The following is a 20327-nucleotide window of genomic DNA, read 5'->3' as shown; positions in this document are numbered from 1 at the left end:
CACAGCAGTAGTGCGCTGTTTGCCTTGATCCACCCTGCGTATTGATTTGTGGAACTCTTTCCCAAGGCTTTCTGGGTTGCACAGCTCTGGTTACTCAGACCATTAATAAGTCATGCACTGGAAAGCACGAGATGCTCAGACACATGGGCTGATTGGTGAGTTTTTAGAGCAGGAGTGGCAGAGAGATGGGGTTTGGACAGAGTCCTATTCACCTAAATTATTTACTCTCCTCTCTTTCTGCCCTGTCTTCTCTGTTTCTCGCCTTCTGGTCACTAGTTGCAACAGTGTGTTGTCAGATTGATAAAACACAGTTATTCCACATACGTACTGGACAAGTCTGTCAAAGAAGCTATGCTTTTATACATGTTGTATAATGCCACAATTCTTAATGTGAGGGCTATTTCACAGCTTAGACAATCTGAAGTAATTGGCTTCACAGACCGTAAATGAATGTCTTCACTGCACTCCACCTTCATTTTGTTCATTTTGGCAGCATTCGTTCGTGGAAAGGGTGCCTTTTAATAAAGACGGGCCTGCCAGCTATGGAAATGCCTGGTCCCCTGTAGTGGCTCTGGCATGTCTGGAACAAAAAAAAAGTTGGTCTAGAAAATATCTGTGTCTGATATTTTGAGATTATGCCAGGAGACTGCCGGTGTGTCGCTGAAACAGAGGCTAGCTTCTCTCACACAGCTCCATTCGGCACGCACTCATTTCACTTAAATGGGCTGCGATGTGTACGAATCTCGAAGAGCAACGGGTTGAATAAGACCAAGGGGAACAAAAACCCTTGGGTCTACTGGCAGCTTTTGAGAACACTGTTTGTGTTCTGTTCTCTCAGTAGGGTGCTATTCACAGCTCTGTTTACTAGATACAGGAGCCATAGTGGTTGATGGGACTCCATCTTGTTGGTCTGTCTCAGGTTACACCACTTTTCTGCAGGACCTTTCAACAGAGGCCTGTATTGACACATTTAAATTGCATATGGGTTACTTCTTGTCCTTTTTTTATTGTTTTATTTTGCCCATATCTAACATTACATGCTATAGCCCTTGTAATGTAGAGTGTAAAAGTTACATAATGTTTACTGTCACATCATGTTGAGCTTGCTGACTGTAAATATACAATGGCACGACAGCAAGGACACAGAGTCTTGAATGTGCTGATTAGATACCTGAGTAAACACATAGATATCAGTTTGTCAAACATTGGTATTTACACTCAGCATGTTAATGGAGTCACATTTATTTGTTTGGAAAAAAAAACAACAAATATGACAGCAATGCTTTTTAATGTCTAAAAAAAAAAAAAAAAAAAAATGAAATACAGTTCCAAAAATGTTTTTCCTTTTTGAATTTTTGAATTTTGAATTAAATAATCCAATTGAAATTGGAGTTGTTTTTTTTTTTTTTTTTAAAGCAAATAATCTTAATCTAAATCTTACATCTAAATTAGAAATAACACAAAAACATGGTAATCTATTTTAAGTCAATATATAAAACATTCAATAATTATTAGATTATGACATTAGATTTCAATTAAATTCGAGTTTCAGTCGGGATGAAGAAGATGTGTTTGGCAGACATTAAAATGAATATTATTTAAAAGAAAATTTACTTAATCTTGATTTAGGATATATCCTAGATTGCTGTCTCATGATCATTTAGTGTATTTCAGAAAAAAAAAATGCCCACTGGATCCTGAAAATTTAATTGCATAATTTGTACTTGTTGACAACACAAATGCATATTTGATGATGAAAAATGCATATGAATTTTCAAGCATGCATTTTTAACTATTAGCTTTTTATCATGTTGCATAAGTAAGTGTAAAACTAATCTCTGTAAGAATTTGCCTCCACACTTGAAGAGGATCGTGATACTGAATATTTTACCGTTTACAGCATTTTCTTTAGTTTCCCCATCGACTTCTGTTGTTTCATATACCTGCTGTCACCTTCCTCTCTTCTCTCCGCGTCATGGCTGTTTGCTCATGGACATTGGTACAATACACACCCGTCTTGTGTTTGTTGAGCCTCCTCTGCTGTTTGACTTTATGTGTTTATTCTGCACACATTAAACCAGTCTTCTTCCTCTCATAACTGCAGGTCCAGAGCCACAACTCTACAACGTAAACTACAGCCCAGGGGATGGAGCTGTGGGCTGTCCAGAGGAATACGATGAGGTGAGGCAAAGCTCTTGAGTCTTAGCCTCTCTCTAGTTGTGCATGTGGCCCAGTTGTTGTGGCCTCAGTTCCCACTGTTGCACACAACAGGACAGTGTGAAGGTCACATGCTGACCTCCCCGTGCACTCTCACTCGTCCCACTGTAATTCACGGAGTGGCTTGCAGAGCTATCATTACCACTCTGTGAACGTTCCACAGACTGAACACCCTGGTTTGGCTGACACTAAATAGCATCTGGCAGGCTAGGCTTTTGAGTATTCTTTGACAAATATTGGATTAGCTGGAATGTGCTGGAGTTTTTACATGTGTGTAGCCTTGTGTTTTTACAGTTGTGGTAAGCATATGTGGAATTCCTGTCTCCTCTTGTGCACGCAACTTGTATATTTAACCATCATTGTTGCTGGCCTCTGCAAAATTGAAATGTTTCTGCTATTGTGTGCACATCAAGCACTGTAGCCCTGCGGCTGTTGTTTTAGTGCTGTATATTGCACAGCCTTAGCCCCCTCTATTGGTATAGTGTAGAAGTGCAGGCCCATGTACTTAAGTCAAGAGTGCAAATGGATTCCCACCACTTCAACTCATTTTACTGGTTGCATAAGTTGATAATTCATACAGCACATGAAGGCCGGCCTTGTTACAACAGACCATTCATATATTATAATTGATGGAGCACCATCAAGTTGAGGGTGAAATTTAGATAATTGGATTTACTGTAGATGTTAAATGGTCTGTATATTATATCGCGTTTGTCCAAATGAGTTAATCAAGAAATAGATCTTCCTCTTCTGTGTGTTCTAATGATGCTTAAATGATGTGTGATACAGCTCAAAGACCTGATGTAAATAGCTGAGTTGCTTTAGATGTTAGACTAATATTAATGTTCAAATACAAATGAGCGTCTGTCCAGGGTAATTTATTTATTTATAAGTTAAGGTCTAATTTATATAATGTTTGCTTACATATGACTATTTGCAAACTGCTAAGCTTCTTGATCTTTGTACAGTTTTTGCAATGCAGTTTGGTTCTTACAATTATAAGCTTTTTCATTGAAATATTACGTGTATTTCAGTGTTTTCTCTCATGTGCAATTAAGCTGGAAACAAATGAACGAAAACAAATTGATCAGAAAATGGCCACAAGAAAAAACTGAAGGAACATTAGATGCCAGTCCGAAGCATGACGCTGTTATTTATATATAAAGTATTTTCTACACAAAATATTCTAGTTGCTGTTTACTGGAACCCGTAAGCAGAGTTTTGGGGAAGTTTCTGTATGTTTGAAGTAGTCGCCACACCTGCGTCCATTGCCTTGTTTTTCCCTTGAGTTTCTGGCAAAAAAAGGTTCCTCTCTCTCAATGGCTGTGCTGTTCTAGCCCTGTTTGCTTTCAAAACAGGCAAGGTAAGGCTGTTGAGCTGAGGCTGGGAATGAGAGAAAAGCAATGCCCCATCCACCCCATTTTTCCCTTACTAAATATTTTCTACCATTGCTAACTTTCACATTTCCATCTCACATTTGAATTCATAAATAGAAACATAACGGCAGTAATAGTGGCCTTTCCATTTGTTATAACTTATGTCTCTGTAATTGTTGGTATTGGCTCACATTCTACGAGTTTTACAGCTTAACAGCATGTTAGTTTTCTATTGGCACACGGTCATATCGTTATGGCAGGTTGTTGTGATGTACAGTATGGCCCTCATTCACTGTGCTGCCTGAGACATGTAGAACATGGCTTAATGATTTATACTGTCACACTGGGCCGGGAAGTGAAGCTCCCGGGAGCCAGCAAAGATTAAACAGTTATTCAGCTGATCGTGTGCTGTTTTAACTCGGGCTGAAAGCTGGTAGTAGTTGATTGAGCACTACAGCTGACTTCTGTTACTCTTTGGACTTTGTCTCTGTCTCCACCCCTCTGACCACCCAGCAGAGCTGAACGAGGTGTTACAGTATTTTCCATTTTTCCAACATACTCTCTCTCACTCTCTCTGAGAGTGACGGTGAGGAAGCGTTAGTAGGAGTTATTAGGAGGCTCTCATGGCAGGCCAGCTTTCCTGTCAGTGAGACTGGACAGAGAGAATGGTCCTGGGCATGGTGGATAGCCCTCTGGGCCCTGCGTCTCCTGACGCTTCATTTATAATGGTATGTTCTGCTTTTACGACATGACTCACCTGTCCTTTCTTCATTACTGCTTTATGTGTGTGTCTAGCGTCAGATGTTCTTTTTTGGCATGTGTCAGTCTGTGGGTTTTGTGTTTAGCATTTGGTATTTAGTGCTGGGAAAGCCTGAGGCTTGCACGTTTTTATCTGAACTTGTTGCTTAGAGGTGTTGATACAGCAGGTTTTCCTTGGAACAGCCATCTGAATCACAGCAGACTGCATCTCTGAAGTCTGTTTATGCTCTGTGTTTTGTTTGGTTGATGGTGTAATTGGCATCACTACCAACTGGCCAGACCTGAAGATTCAAAACAGACCATCTTTGTAATAGATGCTGTTTTTTGCACTCTTTATTCAAGCTATAGGTTTTTTTTTTTTTTACTCATAAATGCAAAATAAATTTAGAGTGATGGTAAAAGCTTGTTGAATACTACTTCTTTGTTTGATCATTATTGCTGTATTGGAGCAAAGTTTTCTAAAGCCATGCTATTATTTAAATCCGAAAATAAATCCGAAAATACAGTATATGCAGCATTCACTCTAGTGTGTGTGTATATAGTAAGTTCCATATTCACATTCGTGCCCTGCTTTTACCTTGGTGAATTATTCATATCAGTTTGGATTTGTACTGCTTGATTTACTGCTTGATAAGTAATCTGTGATTTGATTATTCTTGTTCTGTTTCTGTTACTGCAGCAAAATGAGGTGACCGACAGTGCATACCTGGGCTCCGAGAGCACATACAGTGAGTGTGAAACCTTCACTGATGAGGACACAGGGGCCCTCGTACCCCCTGAGATGCATGAGGATGTGGAGACAGACAGCGGCATCGAGGCCACGCTGCATGACCCTGAAGATGGCGGAAATAGGTCAGTATAAATTTCACACTCAGCCATATACACAATGCCAATTTTGGCCAATGTGCTCATATTTCCTGGACATATGTCTCCTCTGCCGTGCATTTGGTGATAAGAAAGCTGCTTGTGACCCTGAATGACTTCTGTCATGAATCATCAATTGTAATCCACTTGTCATGAGAACCAGATCAACGTCATAATGCTGTTCGAAATTGCTGCTGGCTACAGAATTTACCGTAAATGTGTGTCAAATCTCCAGCTAAGGGTTAGCCCTGGAGTTGCCCTGCACTGACCTTTCACACAGACCACGTGGTTTACAAGTCTTGTGTGCCCAGTGCTGGATCACTCAGGTTCTATTTGGGTCACCAGACAGGCAGATTAAACGGAAGCAATAGACAGCCACAACTTTATTGACCCAGTGTCTTGAATTCCTCTAAATACACCAGTGTGTCAGTCAGACATACAGTATGTTACTAATATTTTGTGTTTGGTCTCCTCATTTTTGTCCTTAGTTGTCCTTTTTAAATGTAGCCGCTCATGTACTCATACACCATGCGCTGTCACGGGCAGTTTGAGGTAACATTTCCCATAGTCACCGGGGACTTTCACTGTTGATGTTTTCTTTGAGGCTGAACAGGAAAAGCTCATTCAGAGATAACTTGAAATGTGAACAGTGTAAGCATGAGAAACCTTGAACACAAAGTCCTTCCACCATTCTTTACCGATGGCAGTACGTCTCGGTGGTTCATTGTTTGTTTGGGCTGAAAAGAGACTGAGAGCTGCTCATCTTCTCTGAATTCTCAGGTTATGGCATAAGCTGTTGATGATTACAGTAAGTGAAATATTTTCAGTGTTTAATGTATGTTCTGGCTTTTTGTCACAGCGATATTCATTTGTCTTATGTTCTTTGGCTTATGGTCGCTTTGGACTGAAGTTTTTTCGATCCTTTTTTGTGTTTGCACTGGAAAATGCCGAGTTATCCGAGTCGACATCAGTGTTGCCTGCTTAAAGTAGTCAAAATAGGGAAGGTCATCCTTTTTACTGACTACCTCTGCATTCCAATTGTGTTGCGAATAAGCTGGTGTGATGGGTGTCTCCCACTGACACACAGCTGTCACTCTGTGTCACACACTGGAGTCGGTTTTTCAATAATTAACTGAATTGAAATCATGGCTCTATTTGGTAAAGTGTTGGATTTTAAACCGCACTGACTCAAATAAAGACAGTATATGTATATTGTGATCAGTTTGAATTACTCTGTGTAGACAGGATTATGGATTGAGTGAACAGTAGTTTTTGACTTATAACTAGGGTGCAAAGGGTCAACAGATAAGATGGATGGATGGATGGATGGATCATCCCATCATCATTTTATTACAGCTTCAGTCTTGAAAACATACTGCTTTTGTTTTGGAAAAGTGAACTCTAGACACTGGAATTTAATTCCAGCGCAAAAGACAAAGTAGTACCACAGTATACTGTATTTGTCACATGTATCATTGATGAGCATAGTAGTGAGTCATTTTGGACCAGTAGGACGGTAACAAACTGTCTCTCTCCATTATTTTCATCAGATAAGAAAGATGAATAGAACTTTTTATATATTTTAGAGTCTAGATCAGACTCTGATCATGTACCCAATTTTTCTCATTTTGATGGGTTAAAGAAATGTGCTTCTTTATTTCTTCTTCTTCTTATTGTTAAAGGCGAGTAGCTGCTGCAGATGAGGCCCATGTATCTGCACGAGTCTTGTTGATATAGTATTCAGGGCAAACACAAGGGAGGAAATGCAGAACAGTGAGACCTTTGCTGACTGTGTGACCTGTCTCTCCGGCTTGATGACGGATTGGAGTGCTCTGCCTGACATGGATGTGTTTGGACTTCCCATTCCATGATTGAGCCTTGAATTCCAGGAAGTGTTGAGTTAGCTCTTTTTTTGTTTTCCTTTTTTTCCCCTTTCTTTGGCATGGGCTAATCTGATTCTCTCCCTTCGGCTCACTCATACCATTGCCACCCTAAATCTGACTGCTGACTGGAAGGCAACACTCACGCTGTATGACTCTATGACCTTTATATCCTCTCACTTCAGCAGTGTGTTTACTAAAAACAAGTAACCTCATTGCTGACTCGCCTCCTAGAATAAAAGAAAACCCACCCTGATTTGTCAGTGACTTATCATGCCAGTGAATATCTCTGAGTGAATTTATTGTTTCTCACTGCCAAACTTTTTAAAGGCATTTTCCAAGTCAAAAACAGTTTGTTATTTAACATTGACTGTGAGTAAGTGAAACAAAAAGGCTAGTAACTAAACTGAGTTTTTGCAAAGCAGCTTGGTTAACCGACTGAACCCTAGCTGCAGCCTGCAGCCAGATAAGACATAGTCAGAGCTGGAGAATATGCACTGGACTGGGGATTAAGAATCTAACAGGATTAGCCTCCCCCACCCCCCTCTGTTTTACCCCTGTGTCCCTGCACACATTTGGTCCTTGGAAGGTCAGCAGGACTGTCTGTTGGCCGTTGCTTAGCCTCAAATCTGATTAACCCACTCACTCAGTCAACCCTTTCTGGTACAGCCTCAAGTCTTTTCGGTTGCACAGACGATGCACCATCAGTCATGTGGCACTGTAGATTGGCAGCTCATTAGGACCACAGACGTGGCCGTTTTGAAAGGCCGGACACTTTTTTTTCTCCAAACAGGAGAGTCTTGGTTTTTATTTTAAATCGGTGTAACCTGTGAAGTTTCAGGATTCCACTCTGGTTGTCTGGGGTTTTAACTCCAGTTGCTCCACGGCTTTCACGCCAGGGCAGCGGAGGGCGTTTAAAGATGCGGTCCCTCTCTTCACCATCCCTCTGTGTGAAGGACCTCAATATGGGGCCAACTAGTAAGAACCTGAGTAAAGGGTAAGTGGCTTCAAAAATGGTTGTACTACCGTTTAAGCGGTTCAGCCGAATGTTTGTTCAGGGTGTTACTGCAGCTGAAACTGCGTTGTTGGCAGATTTAATGAGATGAATAGTTGCCAGAGTCGTTTGGAGAGTTTGACAGATTTTTTGTGCAACAGCAGGTTTTCACACTGTAAATTGAGGTGATGTTTTAGCATTGAATTAGACAGATGGATGCCTTTTTTTTCTTTTTTCTTTTTGTAAACAAGCAAAATGGGCTTTGTCATCGTGTGCTGAGAAAGCAAACGTTTGTGCTGATTTGGACATCCTCGTCCTGTGTATGTTTAAGACGTCTAGCATATCCTGCTGGACAACAGGAAAAAGGCTAGCTTTCCTGTTGAACAAACATCAAGGGGTTTAAGCTCTTGTAACACTATCAAATTCACATTGTGTAAGATAAGCAGCCCGTTATGAAAGCTGAAGTCACAGCTCCTTCTCGCAGCACAATCAAGCCTGACCCACATCGGACCCCACGAAGGCTCCTCTGACGTGTCTGAAGTGTTGCCATCGTGGTTTTGCATTACCTACGAGGCACAAAACATTTTGTTTCTGCCAAAGCAGCCTTTCGGGATTAATGTGAATTAACAGATTACCTTTGAAGACAAGTGATCGTTGAACTTGTCCAGATTGCCGTTCTTCCTGGGGGGAAGATTAATTATACTTGTGTGGGATTTACAGTAGGCTCTAATCATTTCCAGGCTTAGAGCTTGTTACTGAAATACTATTGCATGTGTATATTTTTTGTTTGATTGGAGTCGGAAGATGGGCCTTGTTTGATTTGGCTGAAATTATGGTTTCTTAAATGGATGGTTATGTGGCTGTTTATAACCGGTTGGTCGTCCATTTTTATTCCATCTAAACATGACATATTTTCCTCTATTTTTGGCTAGGACCTAAAGTTAACTACACTGTTGTCGATATACACAAGTGAACACACACACTAATACAGTAATCCATTCTTATGTGTCCCTCAGGTTTTCCCTGAACTCTGAGCTCCATAACCACTCCCTGGTGACGGTCATCGGTGGAGAGGAGGAGCACTTTGAGGACTTTGGTGAAAGCAATACCTCAGAGTTGCTACTGGAGAGCAGCGTGGAGGGGACGGAGGGGGAGGCCGACTCCTCTCTCGTGCAGCCCCTCGAGCAGGTCAATGGCTCCTCACTTCTGTCTCCCAGGTACGAGCTCGTCTTCGCTGCACTGGGTCGAGTTTTGACTAATTCTGACCAAAACGTATCAAAACATTTTACATTCGTTGTGCTCTATATTTTCAAAAAAGTCCTGATTCTTCCTATGAAATTAGAAACCCCAAAGGTTATTTAACTGACGTGAATATTAATACAATTTGCATCAGGCTGTCAAATAACTTTCTTTTTTATCAACCCTTCCTGATAAGAGGTGTGTGACACTGTTACATTCTCAGCTGCATTAGTCGAGGCCCAAATGCCTCTATGCACATTCTTCAGAGAAAATGTTTTTTCTTTCAACAAAGCCACTGGGGTCAAACATTGATAAGAGCTATCTGGAGATGTCCTTCACAACCCTGTCTGCCTCCTTTTTCTGATGAAGGGCAAGATTAATGGAGCGAATACAAAGTTCATTCCGGCAGGCTTACTCTCACTGTTGCAAAGAATATTGGAAATGCGGATACTTGGATAAATTCTTCTCTAAAACAGCTAACGAGAAAACTCAGTTAAACTGTTTAAGTCTTAAGGGTGGTGTCTGTTACCAACTGTTCTGGGACAGGCAGAAGGTGGATGTATTGTTGCGTTGAGTTCAAACACATAACAAGCTTTGCCTTTAGGCTGCAGTAGCACAGGCACTGGTTGACGCGGTTGACGTAAAGACAAACACTGTAATACAGCCAACACATACACTCCTCTTTATGGCACACTTCATTTGTGTTGAAGCACCTGCTGTAGCCTTTTCCCAGTCATCTCTTTCCTCCGTCCTCCTCTGTTTTCATCAGAGACTCTAAGCTGGATAATGCGTAATTCCCACTTGGGTGATATTTCCGTAATTTGCTTTGCCAGGAAGCTCTTAACAGTTAACTGCCCAGTCTTTTTTTTTCTTTTTTTTTATCCCATTGACAATATGGAAATAAGCTGATCATTGAAGCACAGCCTCTCTGTTTATTCCTACTGTTTTGTAGGAGTAATTGTTATAATAACAGGTAGGCTAACATAGCAAAAAAACTACGTGATTATATATAACATGATGTTTGGATATTAACTTGAATGATCCTCATTTTGAAAATTGTCTTCATAGCGCAATGTAAAGGATACATTCAAGTAAATAGGATAAATCTAAGAAGATAATAAGGGGAGAATCCTTAAATTATAAATTAATGAAATTATTATTATGTAATTTTATATAATATCATTTTAAGTTATATTTTTATATTAGAAAAACTCTTTGTGAAAAACTACATCACATACAAGTTGAGCACAGATCTGCCTGCTTGTCAGGGTGAAAAAAAAAACACACACACACACACACACACACACACACACACACACACACACACACACACAAAAAATAACCGCATCCCACAAACTTCACCCACTCAGTGTGAATGCGTCACCATGTTTTGGAGCCATTCCTGCTCATTGTTGGCGCATGTAGCCGCGCTGCCTACACACACCCCCTTATTTATCAGTCTACATATTACAGAACTTTGTCTACATCACTGCAGCATTTTTTAACAAAGTCATCCCTCACGCTGTCAGTAGAAAACGGCAACAGTGCATATGACCATAAAGTGACACTCATTCAAAGTCTGCTATGTAACACAGCGTTTCTGCCTACATTAACAAGAACCTGTGCCAGTTTGTTGCATAATTCAGACGTGACTCGCTTCCTGAATGAACAATCAGCTGGTAGAGGTGATGTGAGGAGAGGGTACAAACTCCCAACAATAAAATGAGCAACCATGTGATTAATTTGTGTCATTTTGATTTATTTAAAGAAGTAGTGAGAAGTCTGAAGGTTTCTCTGCAAAGACACCAAGGTTGAATAGAGAAGAATGTTTGGCAGCAGGGGAAAATAAATCTTTCACTGAAGAGAGTTCGACACATTCCTTCTCCCAGAATGTTTTGTTTCTATCCAAAAAACAAATCAAGGCCACACTGCACAGTCTGTTTCACGTCTCCCTCCCACCGAAGCCCTCAAACTTTACTCTTTCAAACTCTTCTGTGGATTTCACTAACACCTCCTGCACCCTCAGAGGTGTCCTGTGCCATCTCAGTGCACTGCACTCCCCCACACCCCGACTCCCCTCCCTCTGTCCCTCCTTCTTGTCCATCACTCACCACTTCCTCCTCCTCTTCCTCCTTGTTTCCTCTTTCCAGTGCACCTGCTCCTCTCCCTGACTGCTTTCAGAGCTTCCTCAGGGAGGAGGCGCTGGACTTTTTCTGTAGCCAGTGTCACAAACAAATAAGTCGTCTCGAGGACCTCTCCACTCGCCTCAATTTCCTAGAGATGACTAGGTAACACATCATTCACAACCCACTCCGACTGTAAGCTGTGTGAATGTGTTTGCAGTGCTGAATAGATACAGTATCGCGCATGTTCTCATGATGTGTGCATGCTGTGTTGGACTAGCAACAACATGGTGTGTGTTTCGTCATGTTAGCATTTAGCATTTATTGATGGAAAAACGCACTTCAGTGGCCTTGTTGCACTTTTCACAGCCAGTTCCTTCCCATTGTTACCATCTGTGCAAATTATCATTTGTCACTCATGCATAATAAACATTTTTCACATTAATTGATTGATTGATTGTACTTGTTTAGTTAATTTGAATGAGGTTGTAGAGATATGAAATAATAATCCTGGGTATCACAGGTGAGTGGTGTGTATTCCATTACCTTCATGCTTCATTTGAGTTGTTGCAAAATGCCAGCTGGTAGTGGAGTAAGGCTTTTCAAAGAACCTGCTTTTATCAGAACAAACATGCTGATCCAGGATTACTGACCAGTAGCTGTATTACAGAAACTTAGTGACTCTCAAATCCTATTTCCTCTCTTTACTAACTGTGTAACTGCAGAACATAAGATGACTAACTTTAAAGAATTTAGAAATCTATAAAACTTCGAATTGCCATATAGTTTTGTAAGTTTCTATAATGCAATTTGTTACAGGTCTGTTAAGCAAAACCAATCCTAGATCAGAATTTGTATAGCTTTATAACGCTGCTGTGCTTGTGTTAGATTGCTGTGATGTGTGAATATTTTCTAGAAGTTTTGTGTAAAATCTAGTGATTTACTAGCAAAGTAATAAGACCCCATCATGCCCCTTGATTCCTTAATGGGGCTCTTCTGCTGTCAAAGAGAAGGACTGGAGGTGGATAAGAGGACCATCAGAAGATGGTATCTCTTTCCTCTATCCTTTTTCTCTTCCTGACCATTTTTCCTGTTGTTCTGTCTCCCTATCCAGCGCTGGTAAGAGGCTGTCCAGCAAGAAAGTAGCAAGGTAAGCAAAATAGTTGCTCTGATTTCAGTAAGCAAGGTCTCGTATTTCTAGTATGATTGTAATAGATAGTTGTGTTTGGCATGAGAAAATGACACTTTATCAAATGTCAACTGGCTCCTGGGAGTTACGTTGTTTTTTTTCTTTCCTCTCCACGTGCAGACATCTCCTCCAGAACAGCTCCATGACTCTGGACACCATGAGCGACTTAACGCGGGACATCCTGGAGCTCGCTGACAATGACATCACAGACAAGGTGACATAGTAAAAATAAACACACCTGCCTCTGCAGCCCTCTGGTTACACACATTCATACGTCTGAGCTGTCAGTTTTCACCTTTTGAAGTAGCTATTAAAGGAAGGAGAAACTTTTCATATTGGCAATTAGACAGATACGTCAGTACTGCAACACATCATAGTTGATTACACTTAACAATACATTTCAAATTTTGCTTTGCTAACCATGAAGGGTTTACTTTTCCCAGGTGCTCCTCCTTGAGCGTCGAGTGGCGGAGCTGGAGAAGGAGTCGGAGGCCTCGGGGGAGCAGCACGCTCGGCTGCGCCAGGAGAACCTTCAGCTGGTGCACCGGGCAAATGCCCTGGAGGAGCAACTGAAGGAGCAGGAGCTCCATGCTGACGAGCAACTACAGCAAGAGACCCGCCGCCACAAGGAGGCCCTGAGCAAGCTGGAGAGGGAGAGGGGGCTGGAGCTGGAAAACCTGCAGGCCAGGTGAGCACATGAGGAAAGACCTGGCTGTTTTTAGAATATCTTATCTATAAATATATTTACTGTACAACAGATTGCTTTATAATGTGAATAAGATTTGTCCATGCCACCTGGTTTATTTAACTTGTCATCAGACATTCAGATGTTTTTGATACTGGACTCTGTGATCGTTGTAACTCGAGTGTGATTTCCATGATGACTTTTTAGGTCGTGCTTTTTGGTGTGTTTATTTTACTTGATTTAATGGTACATTAAAAACACATTTGTTCATGGTGACGCTAGTGGTTGACATAGTGTTTGTTGGAGGAATAGTGCCACCTTCTGGCACATAGCTGCCACTGAACATAAACTGTCTATATGGTACAACATCGTCAACCATTAACAAACAGTGCAGATATAGCAGTTGTTACTTTGTGGTTGCAATGTTGCTTTTTGATATGAATGTCTTGCACTTGTTTCTCAGGCTGCAGCAAATGGATGAGGAGAACAGTGAGCTGCGGTCCTGTGTTCCTTGTCTACGAGCAAACATCGAGCGACTAGAGGAGGTGAGAGCAATAAAACTTATCTCCGGGTTTGTTTTTCCTTTCTTGGGCTCACACTGTAATCTTTCTCATAAATTCCATTCCTCAACTTCTTTGTTTTTTTTGTTTTTTTTTTTTATTTTCCAGGAGAAGAGGAAGCTGCAAGATGAGACAGAAGTCATGTCTGACAGACTTAAGGATGAGACGGAGTCCCGCAGGAAGATGGGTGACAAGCTGAGCCACGAGCGCCACCAGAGCCATAAGGAGAAGGAGTGCACACAGGAGGTGGAACTGCTTTCTCTATGTACAAAATAAACAATACCCTGTGTGTCAAAATATTACAATACAGTGTAGAGTTACACGGCATGACTGTCATTTGTCAAAAGTTCCCAAATTGTTTTTGCCCTTTACCCACCATTTTATACGATTCCTAATGACTTAACTAACTGATGTCTCTTGATCTGTTTCTACCACAGCTAATTGAAGACCTACGTAAACAGCTCGAGCACCTACAGCTGTACAAGTTGGAGGCCGAAGCAAAGAGAGGGCGCTCACCCGGCGCAGGGCTGCAGGAGTATCAGACCCGCACCCGCGAAGCCGAGCTGGAGCAAGAGATCAAACGACTCAAACAGGTAGGTTTTCCTCATTTCTCTGACTCCTCACTCGATTTCTGTAGCATTTTCTCATTCTATCACTCGGACCAGACTGTCGTGACATGGAAGAATGATTTAACACTTGGCCTGCAGTCTTTTATGATGCATTACATTTGACTTGACCTCTCCAGGACAACCGCAGCTTGAAGGAGCAGAATGACGAGTTAAACGGCCAGATCATCAACCTGAGCATCCAGGGAGCCAAGAACCTGATGTCGGCCTCCTTCTCCGACTCCCTGGCAGCTGAGATCAACTCTGTGTCTCGCGCAGAGGTGTGTTTTAGAAAACAAGAAGGTTTTACAACATAGTTACGACCAGTTTACCTTTTTATTTGAATTCTCCACTGACTTCTGTTTCTCTGTGTCCAGCTGATGGAGGCTATCCACAAGCAGGAGGAGATCAACTACAGACTCCAGGACTACATCGACAAAATCATCGTGGCCATCATGGAGTCCAACCCCTCCATCCTAGAGGTCAAATAGACAGCATGCAGCCAGAGAGCCACTTGGAGTGACTCCTCAGGCTGTTAAATAATATTCGAGACTTGGCTAAAAGAAAACTACCAAGAGAGGATGTAAAAATATTCAGACATAATTTTGGTAGAAAAAAAAAAACAACAACGCACTCAAGTTACCAACCCCACCCCCCCCCCACCCCACCCCACCTACCCTACCAAAAGAAAAAAACAAAAAAAGGAAAAATTTAAGATTTTTAACAAGTCCATGGCTGTCAGTGAAAAATAAGCTATTTTCAGTTAGATATCCCCTGAGTCTGTACTTATTTGTGAGTGGTAAGTGTTAACCCTCCACAAAACACTTGGGTTCTGGTGACTTCCATGTATTTGGCTAGAGGGACCTGAGTCACCCCTCCCCCTCCCCTGTGAGAATGAGCGAATGTGTAAATGTGTGCAAGAGGTCAGTATCATTCGGAGTAGAAATCTACCCCATCCCTTTCCCAAAACAAAGTGTCAATGTTTGATTGAGCTTAAAAAAAAAAAATTAAATAAACAACGATCAGACAATTATACCTAAAGGCCTTAAATGAAAGGTGATCAAAGGATACATTCATTCTGCATACCATACATGCCTCAGTGCAGTCGGTGGGCTGTGATGTCCTGATCCAAGCTGAGTCGTGTTTTAATCACACGAGAGAAAGCCGTATGAAGCTTTGGTCAGGAAAGAGACAAGTAGAATTTGTCTTTAATAAGTTAAAAGCTTGCTGTGCTGCCTATCAGGCCCTATAACAGCGTGTTGTGTCCTTTGACCAAGTTCAACTGTCTTTCCAGTGAACCCAAGTGAGGGACATTTCTAGGGGTTGAGGATGAGAAATGCCCGGAGGGTTGTGTGTGTGTGTGTGTGTGTGTGTGTGTGTGAGTGGGTGTGTGTGTGTGTGTGTGTGTGAGTGGGTGTGTGTGTGTGTGTGTGTGTGAGTGGGTGTGTGTGTGTGTGTGTGTGTGAGTGGGTGTGTGTGTGTGTGTGTGTGTGTATTTATGTGTATGTGAGGTGTTTTGAATTTTTTTTTTTTTTTTGCTCTGTGTTACTTAAAAGGTTTTGAAAAAGCTGGGTGGCACTAGAAGACGTAACAAGAATGACACAGTCGATCTTGTTAAAGTCTCAGTCTCCCAAATGAAGGAACCGGCTGGTTTATAATGTGCTTCATCTCATTTATTTTTACAATGAAACAGGGTCCCGGTGCTCAGGTGGGCTGGAGACCTCAAGTGGAAAAAATCACTACATTTCCCATCACTCCCTGGCACAAACGTTAGATAACTCAAACTTATCTCACTAAATGTAGACTGACTGACTGTAACCGACAAACGATAACCACCTCGTCACTTTGTAAAATCTCCAGACACTTGAATTAAGCATGAAGGGAAACTGATGAGTGATTCTGGGAATTGTAGTTTTATTTTTCTAAGTACAGCCCACCTGATCCCAGTGTTCTCTTGCTGAGTGAAAGTGACAGAGAGCAAGCTGATTCAGGTTACCAACCTTTTTTTTTTTTTTTCTCTTTGCTGCACAGGTGATGTATGGTCAGTAAAAATGACACTCGGGAGGTTGTATGTGAAGAATCAAATGGTTGTACTTTGCACTAAGGTTTGTTTTGATTTCTTTATTGTTGTTGTTGATAAAACTGTTGATTGTGAAGGGATCAAATGTAAAATTGAAGATATTTTGAAGCCCGTACGAAGATGATAGCACGTTGGATTTGTTGCTACAGACAGACACAGCAGCAAAGTTGGGGCTGGTGTGTGCTGCAGAAATCCCACTCATGCTTAAGAAGAAAAAAAAAAAAAAACACATCACACTATTCTTAATGTCATGTTCAATCGGAAATATTCAAGAATACTACAAAAAAACTCTTAAGATTAGTTTTCATTTAAATACTGTATTTTTTCAGCCATCAGGAGTTCATCTGAGCTTTTTCCCTGGATTTTGGCCAGTTTTATTTTTCCAGAACTGATCTGCATAATATTGAAGAGAGATGGCAGACTTTGGTAGCAATAATGCTTGGCAAGAAAGTGGACATTGGTGGAAGGCAGATGAAATGAACCTGCTCTTTATTTCCTCTGCTGAAGCAACATCTGCGTTTTCAAAGACTGATTTTTTTGAACTGATGCCGTGTTTATCGGTACTGTGCAGCGTCAATGCTTTTGGACATTTCTTTCTGACTCAGAAACTGAACTTAAGTGTCGGATTAACCCGCCAGATATCTTGAAGGATTTATAGTCGAAGTCGGGGAGGTTGTTTTCTTTTTGTCCAAACAGCACGGCGTTCTGCACCAGTATCTTAAGAAGAATTCCTATTTTTCACCATGTTTAATCCCCTCTAAATCTTATCTCACTGCTCTTCTTCACCTGCCACTCCATGGAAAAATGGCCTTGGATGTAAATGACTTGTACATGTAAAGTTTTTTCTACACTCATTCTAGATTCTAGGTATTTTTATAGCCAGAAAAGAAAAGAACATTTCTTTTTCTTGTCTTAAGCTGAGAGACAGCTGCCTGTATTCTTCTCTAGCATGTAGCGTGTACAGTATCTGTTTTGGTTTTTTTTTTTTTTTTGTTCATTTTTTTTTATTTTAAATCACATGCAGATATTTATTCATCATTCAACACAAACAACAACTCACACTCTGTGACCTGTTCTGCTGAAACTATATTTGTACATTTTTGAATTCACAAGGGGAGATCACTAATTCACAGTGAATGAATCTGTGGGAGAATCTATTGAATTAAGACACATTTAAAGCAAAGGTGTGTTGTCCTTGGGTGAGTCTCCATTATGTGAAACAGCTTGAATATGAGCTGCTCAGACTGGTCGTTGTTGAGGTTGTCGCACTCTTCCATAATGCTGAGGTGGCTTTGACCTGTTCAGGGTTGTGATTTTTAGATCTATGGCAGAGTCTGCAGTTTCTACTGTTGTCTTCCCAGATGGAGTCAGGTACTGCATGGAAACACAGATTCTTATTGTATATCTCTGATTCAGTTGTTTGACCTATGTTTTGACTGACAAATCATATGCTATAATATCCATCAGTGGAGTTCTAGGTTGTGACACCTCATAATATCAGCACGACACCTAAAAACTCATATCTAGGCTTGCTGAGCTCAGCATCCTGCCTTTTAGTGTAACGAGAAGTTTACCCCAACAGATTTAATGCTTTATTCTTTAGAGTAATGAGTCATTTATGCTTTATAACGAGGAAACAGGATGACACCTGAACACAACGGGTTATATTACAGTTAATTCTCTCTTTGCATCACATTTTATTGTCAGCTTTTGACAGATAGTTTGAGGACTAACACGACTGGCAACAGAATAACTAGACGACAGGTGAGACTACAGAGCTGATAAAACATTCCCTCTTAGCAGAGCTGAAGGTGATTGCACTTTAAACAAATCCAATTTCTCCATTTTAACTCCTGCTTTCAAAATGACCAAAGACAGACATTTGAACCTAAACTGATCATTTTCTCTATCAGGGTCCGTGATAACGCTTTTGGTTATAGCCTGTACTGTTCTAATAAACCACAAATTGACAGATTCTCAGCTTGCCCTGAAAGAAAAAAGAAAGAAACTGGCCTGCTAGTCTAACACTGTGCCTCTGTGTCTCAAACTTTGCCTCTAAACTAACCTGATGATGAGCCCTGGGAAAAGCACTGACCACATGACTGTCAGTTTGTTAAATTATAGAGATGAAACCTGTAAATATGAATTGTCATTTTTGTGAATTTATTTTCTCTCTCTCTCTCTCTCTCTCTCTCACGCTCACTTCCAGTGTCCAAAGAAAGTTTGCTCAAGGCACAAACATCACTACTGGAGTAGTGCATGGCTTGCCATTATGTGACATGGGAAGATAAAAAGAGAATATTGTAGAAAAGAGAAATTGTAAAAGTTAAATTTATTCCTATTTTCAAAAATAAATGTATAAATTATAACAGTATTGGTTACAGCTGTATATTATTTTTGAAGATCCCCAAATGATCTAATCCTAATTGTTACTGGGGAAATATAATTTCTGTCATTGTAAAAAGAGAAAATTTAAAGGTAAGCAGTGAAAGTAAGATTAGAAAAATAAATGGAATAAAAGGACCCTGTGTTGGTTGTGTCATGTTTTTTTGCAAGTATATCCATTTTACCATGTGTTTGTTTCTTATTCTGCACACGTACTTAATATATGTTGGAGCTTTCTGCAGAAAACAAGCTCACTCTTAAACCATACACATTATTAACACAAATAATTTGACAGAAGAAAAGTTCAGGCGTTAACCCCATTCCTTCACTGTGACTGGCAGGATCTCACATGGTCATTTCAGGTTTCAAGTTTTGTTTTGAAGGATTTGAGTACGGTATGGTACTTTTTCTCAGGAATGTGTAAACTGACCACCACTAAGGTCAGAGCCTTGAGGTTCGTTCAGGTGCGTTCATTTGGTTTTGAACATCTTCATCTCCCGATACCTGTTCCTTCTTCCTCTAACCCATAGATCTCCAATCACTCTTTGTATGTTTTTGTCTCCAGTGTCTGATCAACATTATGTTAAGTACCAGACCTTGAAGGAAGGTGTGAAGCCCATTTGTCTCCTAATAGTAACCATGTAAGTGTAGGTGTGCAATAAAATCAACTCATACTTGATTTGTGTCTTGAATCAGTGGGGGCCCATTTGTGTTAATCAGTATTCAGTTGGTAAATGAATAACCAAAAGACACACAACAACAACATAATAATAATAATAATAATAACATGGAAAAAGCAATGGAAAACCGATTGTGTATATAATAACTCATACCATAGATTAATTGGTGGTGAATAATAAAATATTTAGACACAATTATGTTTATAAAAAGGACGTAAGAGTAAAAGTCCTGGTTTTATATTTGTTTACAGTTTACTACAGTGGTCCAAGAGGTGAGATTTAAACTACTGTTAAATTTTTTTCAGATGTTACAGATGCTGTCACCTAAGTCACACAATGGTCTCTTATGATGCTGGACCAGTATAATTACTATGAAATGTGATGTTTAGCTCATATTACTCTTGAGAAAACTTGATGTCAGATGCTGAAACCACTTCAATTAAAGGCTGTAATGTAACCCGCAAATTGTATTATTATTTTCACTATCAATCAGTTTAATCTTATATTATTCTTGAACTATTCACATATGTATGCTTACATGCCGTTTTTTTTTTTCAAGTCATCGTTGTATATAAGGCTTGCACTTTTTTAATTGATTAATTCGCCGATTAGTTCATTTGTTAATCGATGTAGAAAGTTATACACTGGGTATGACATCACGAGCACCCAGAAGTGTTACAAAACGTTACGT

At 40.5% G+C, this 20327-nt stretch overlaps 1 protein-coding gene across 4 annotated transcripts; it reads left to right on the top strand.

The window, feature by feature from the left end:
* Window positions 1-4256: 4256 nt before the first annotated feature.
* On the top strand, window positions 4257-19088 carry rab11fip3 (RAB11 family interacting protein 3). Of its 4 annotated transcripts, XR_002665040.1 has the most exons (14): window positions 4257-4321; window positions 5032-5204; window positions 9107-9307; window positions 11480-11617; window positions 12567-12602; window positions 12762-12855; window positions 13085-13329; window positions 13790-13871; window positions 13995-14132; window positions 14324-14479; window positions 14632-14772; window positions 14869-14973; window positions 16523-16596; window positions 18781-19088. XR_002665040.1 is itself a non-coding variant. In XM_022743009.1 (12 exons), the coding sequence occupies exons 1-12, from the start codon at window positions 4259-4261 to the stop codon at window positions 14980-14982; spliced, it is 1581 nt and encodes a 526-aa protein (XP_022598730.1). In that variant the 5' UTR covers window positions 4257-4258; the 3' UTR covers window positions 14983-15076. The 4 variants fall into 4 exon arrangements, 1 of the variants encoding a protein (XP_022598730.1); XR_002665041.1 differs by lacking the exon at window positions 11480-11617; XR_002665042.1 differs by lacking the exons at window positions 4257-4321; window positions 5032-5204 and adding an exon at window positions 7790-8093.
* The last annotated feature ends 1239 nt before the right edge of the window (window positions 19089-20327 follow it).

The sequence above is a fragment of the Seriola dumerili genome, unplaced genomic scaffold (assembly GCF_002260705.1).
Source record: "Seriola dumerili isolate Sdu_G_001 unplaced genomic scaffold, Sdu_1.0 BDQW01000068.1, whole genome shotgun sequence".
Taxonomy (NCBI): Eukaryota; Metazoa; Chordata; class Actinopteri; order Carangiformes; family Carangidae; genus Seriola; species Seriola dumerili.
The sequence above is the reverse complement of the archived record's forward strand: the minus strand, read 5'-3'. Positions and strand labels throughout refer to the sequence as shown.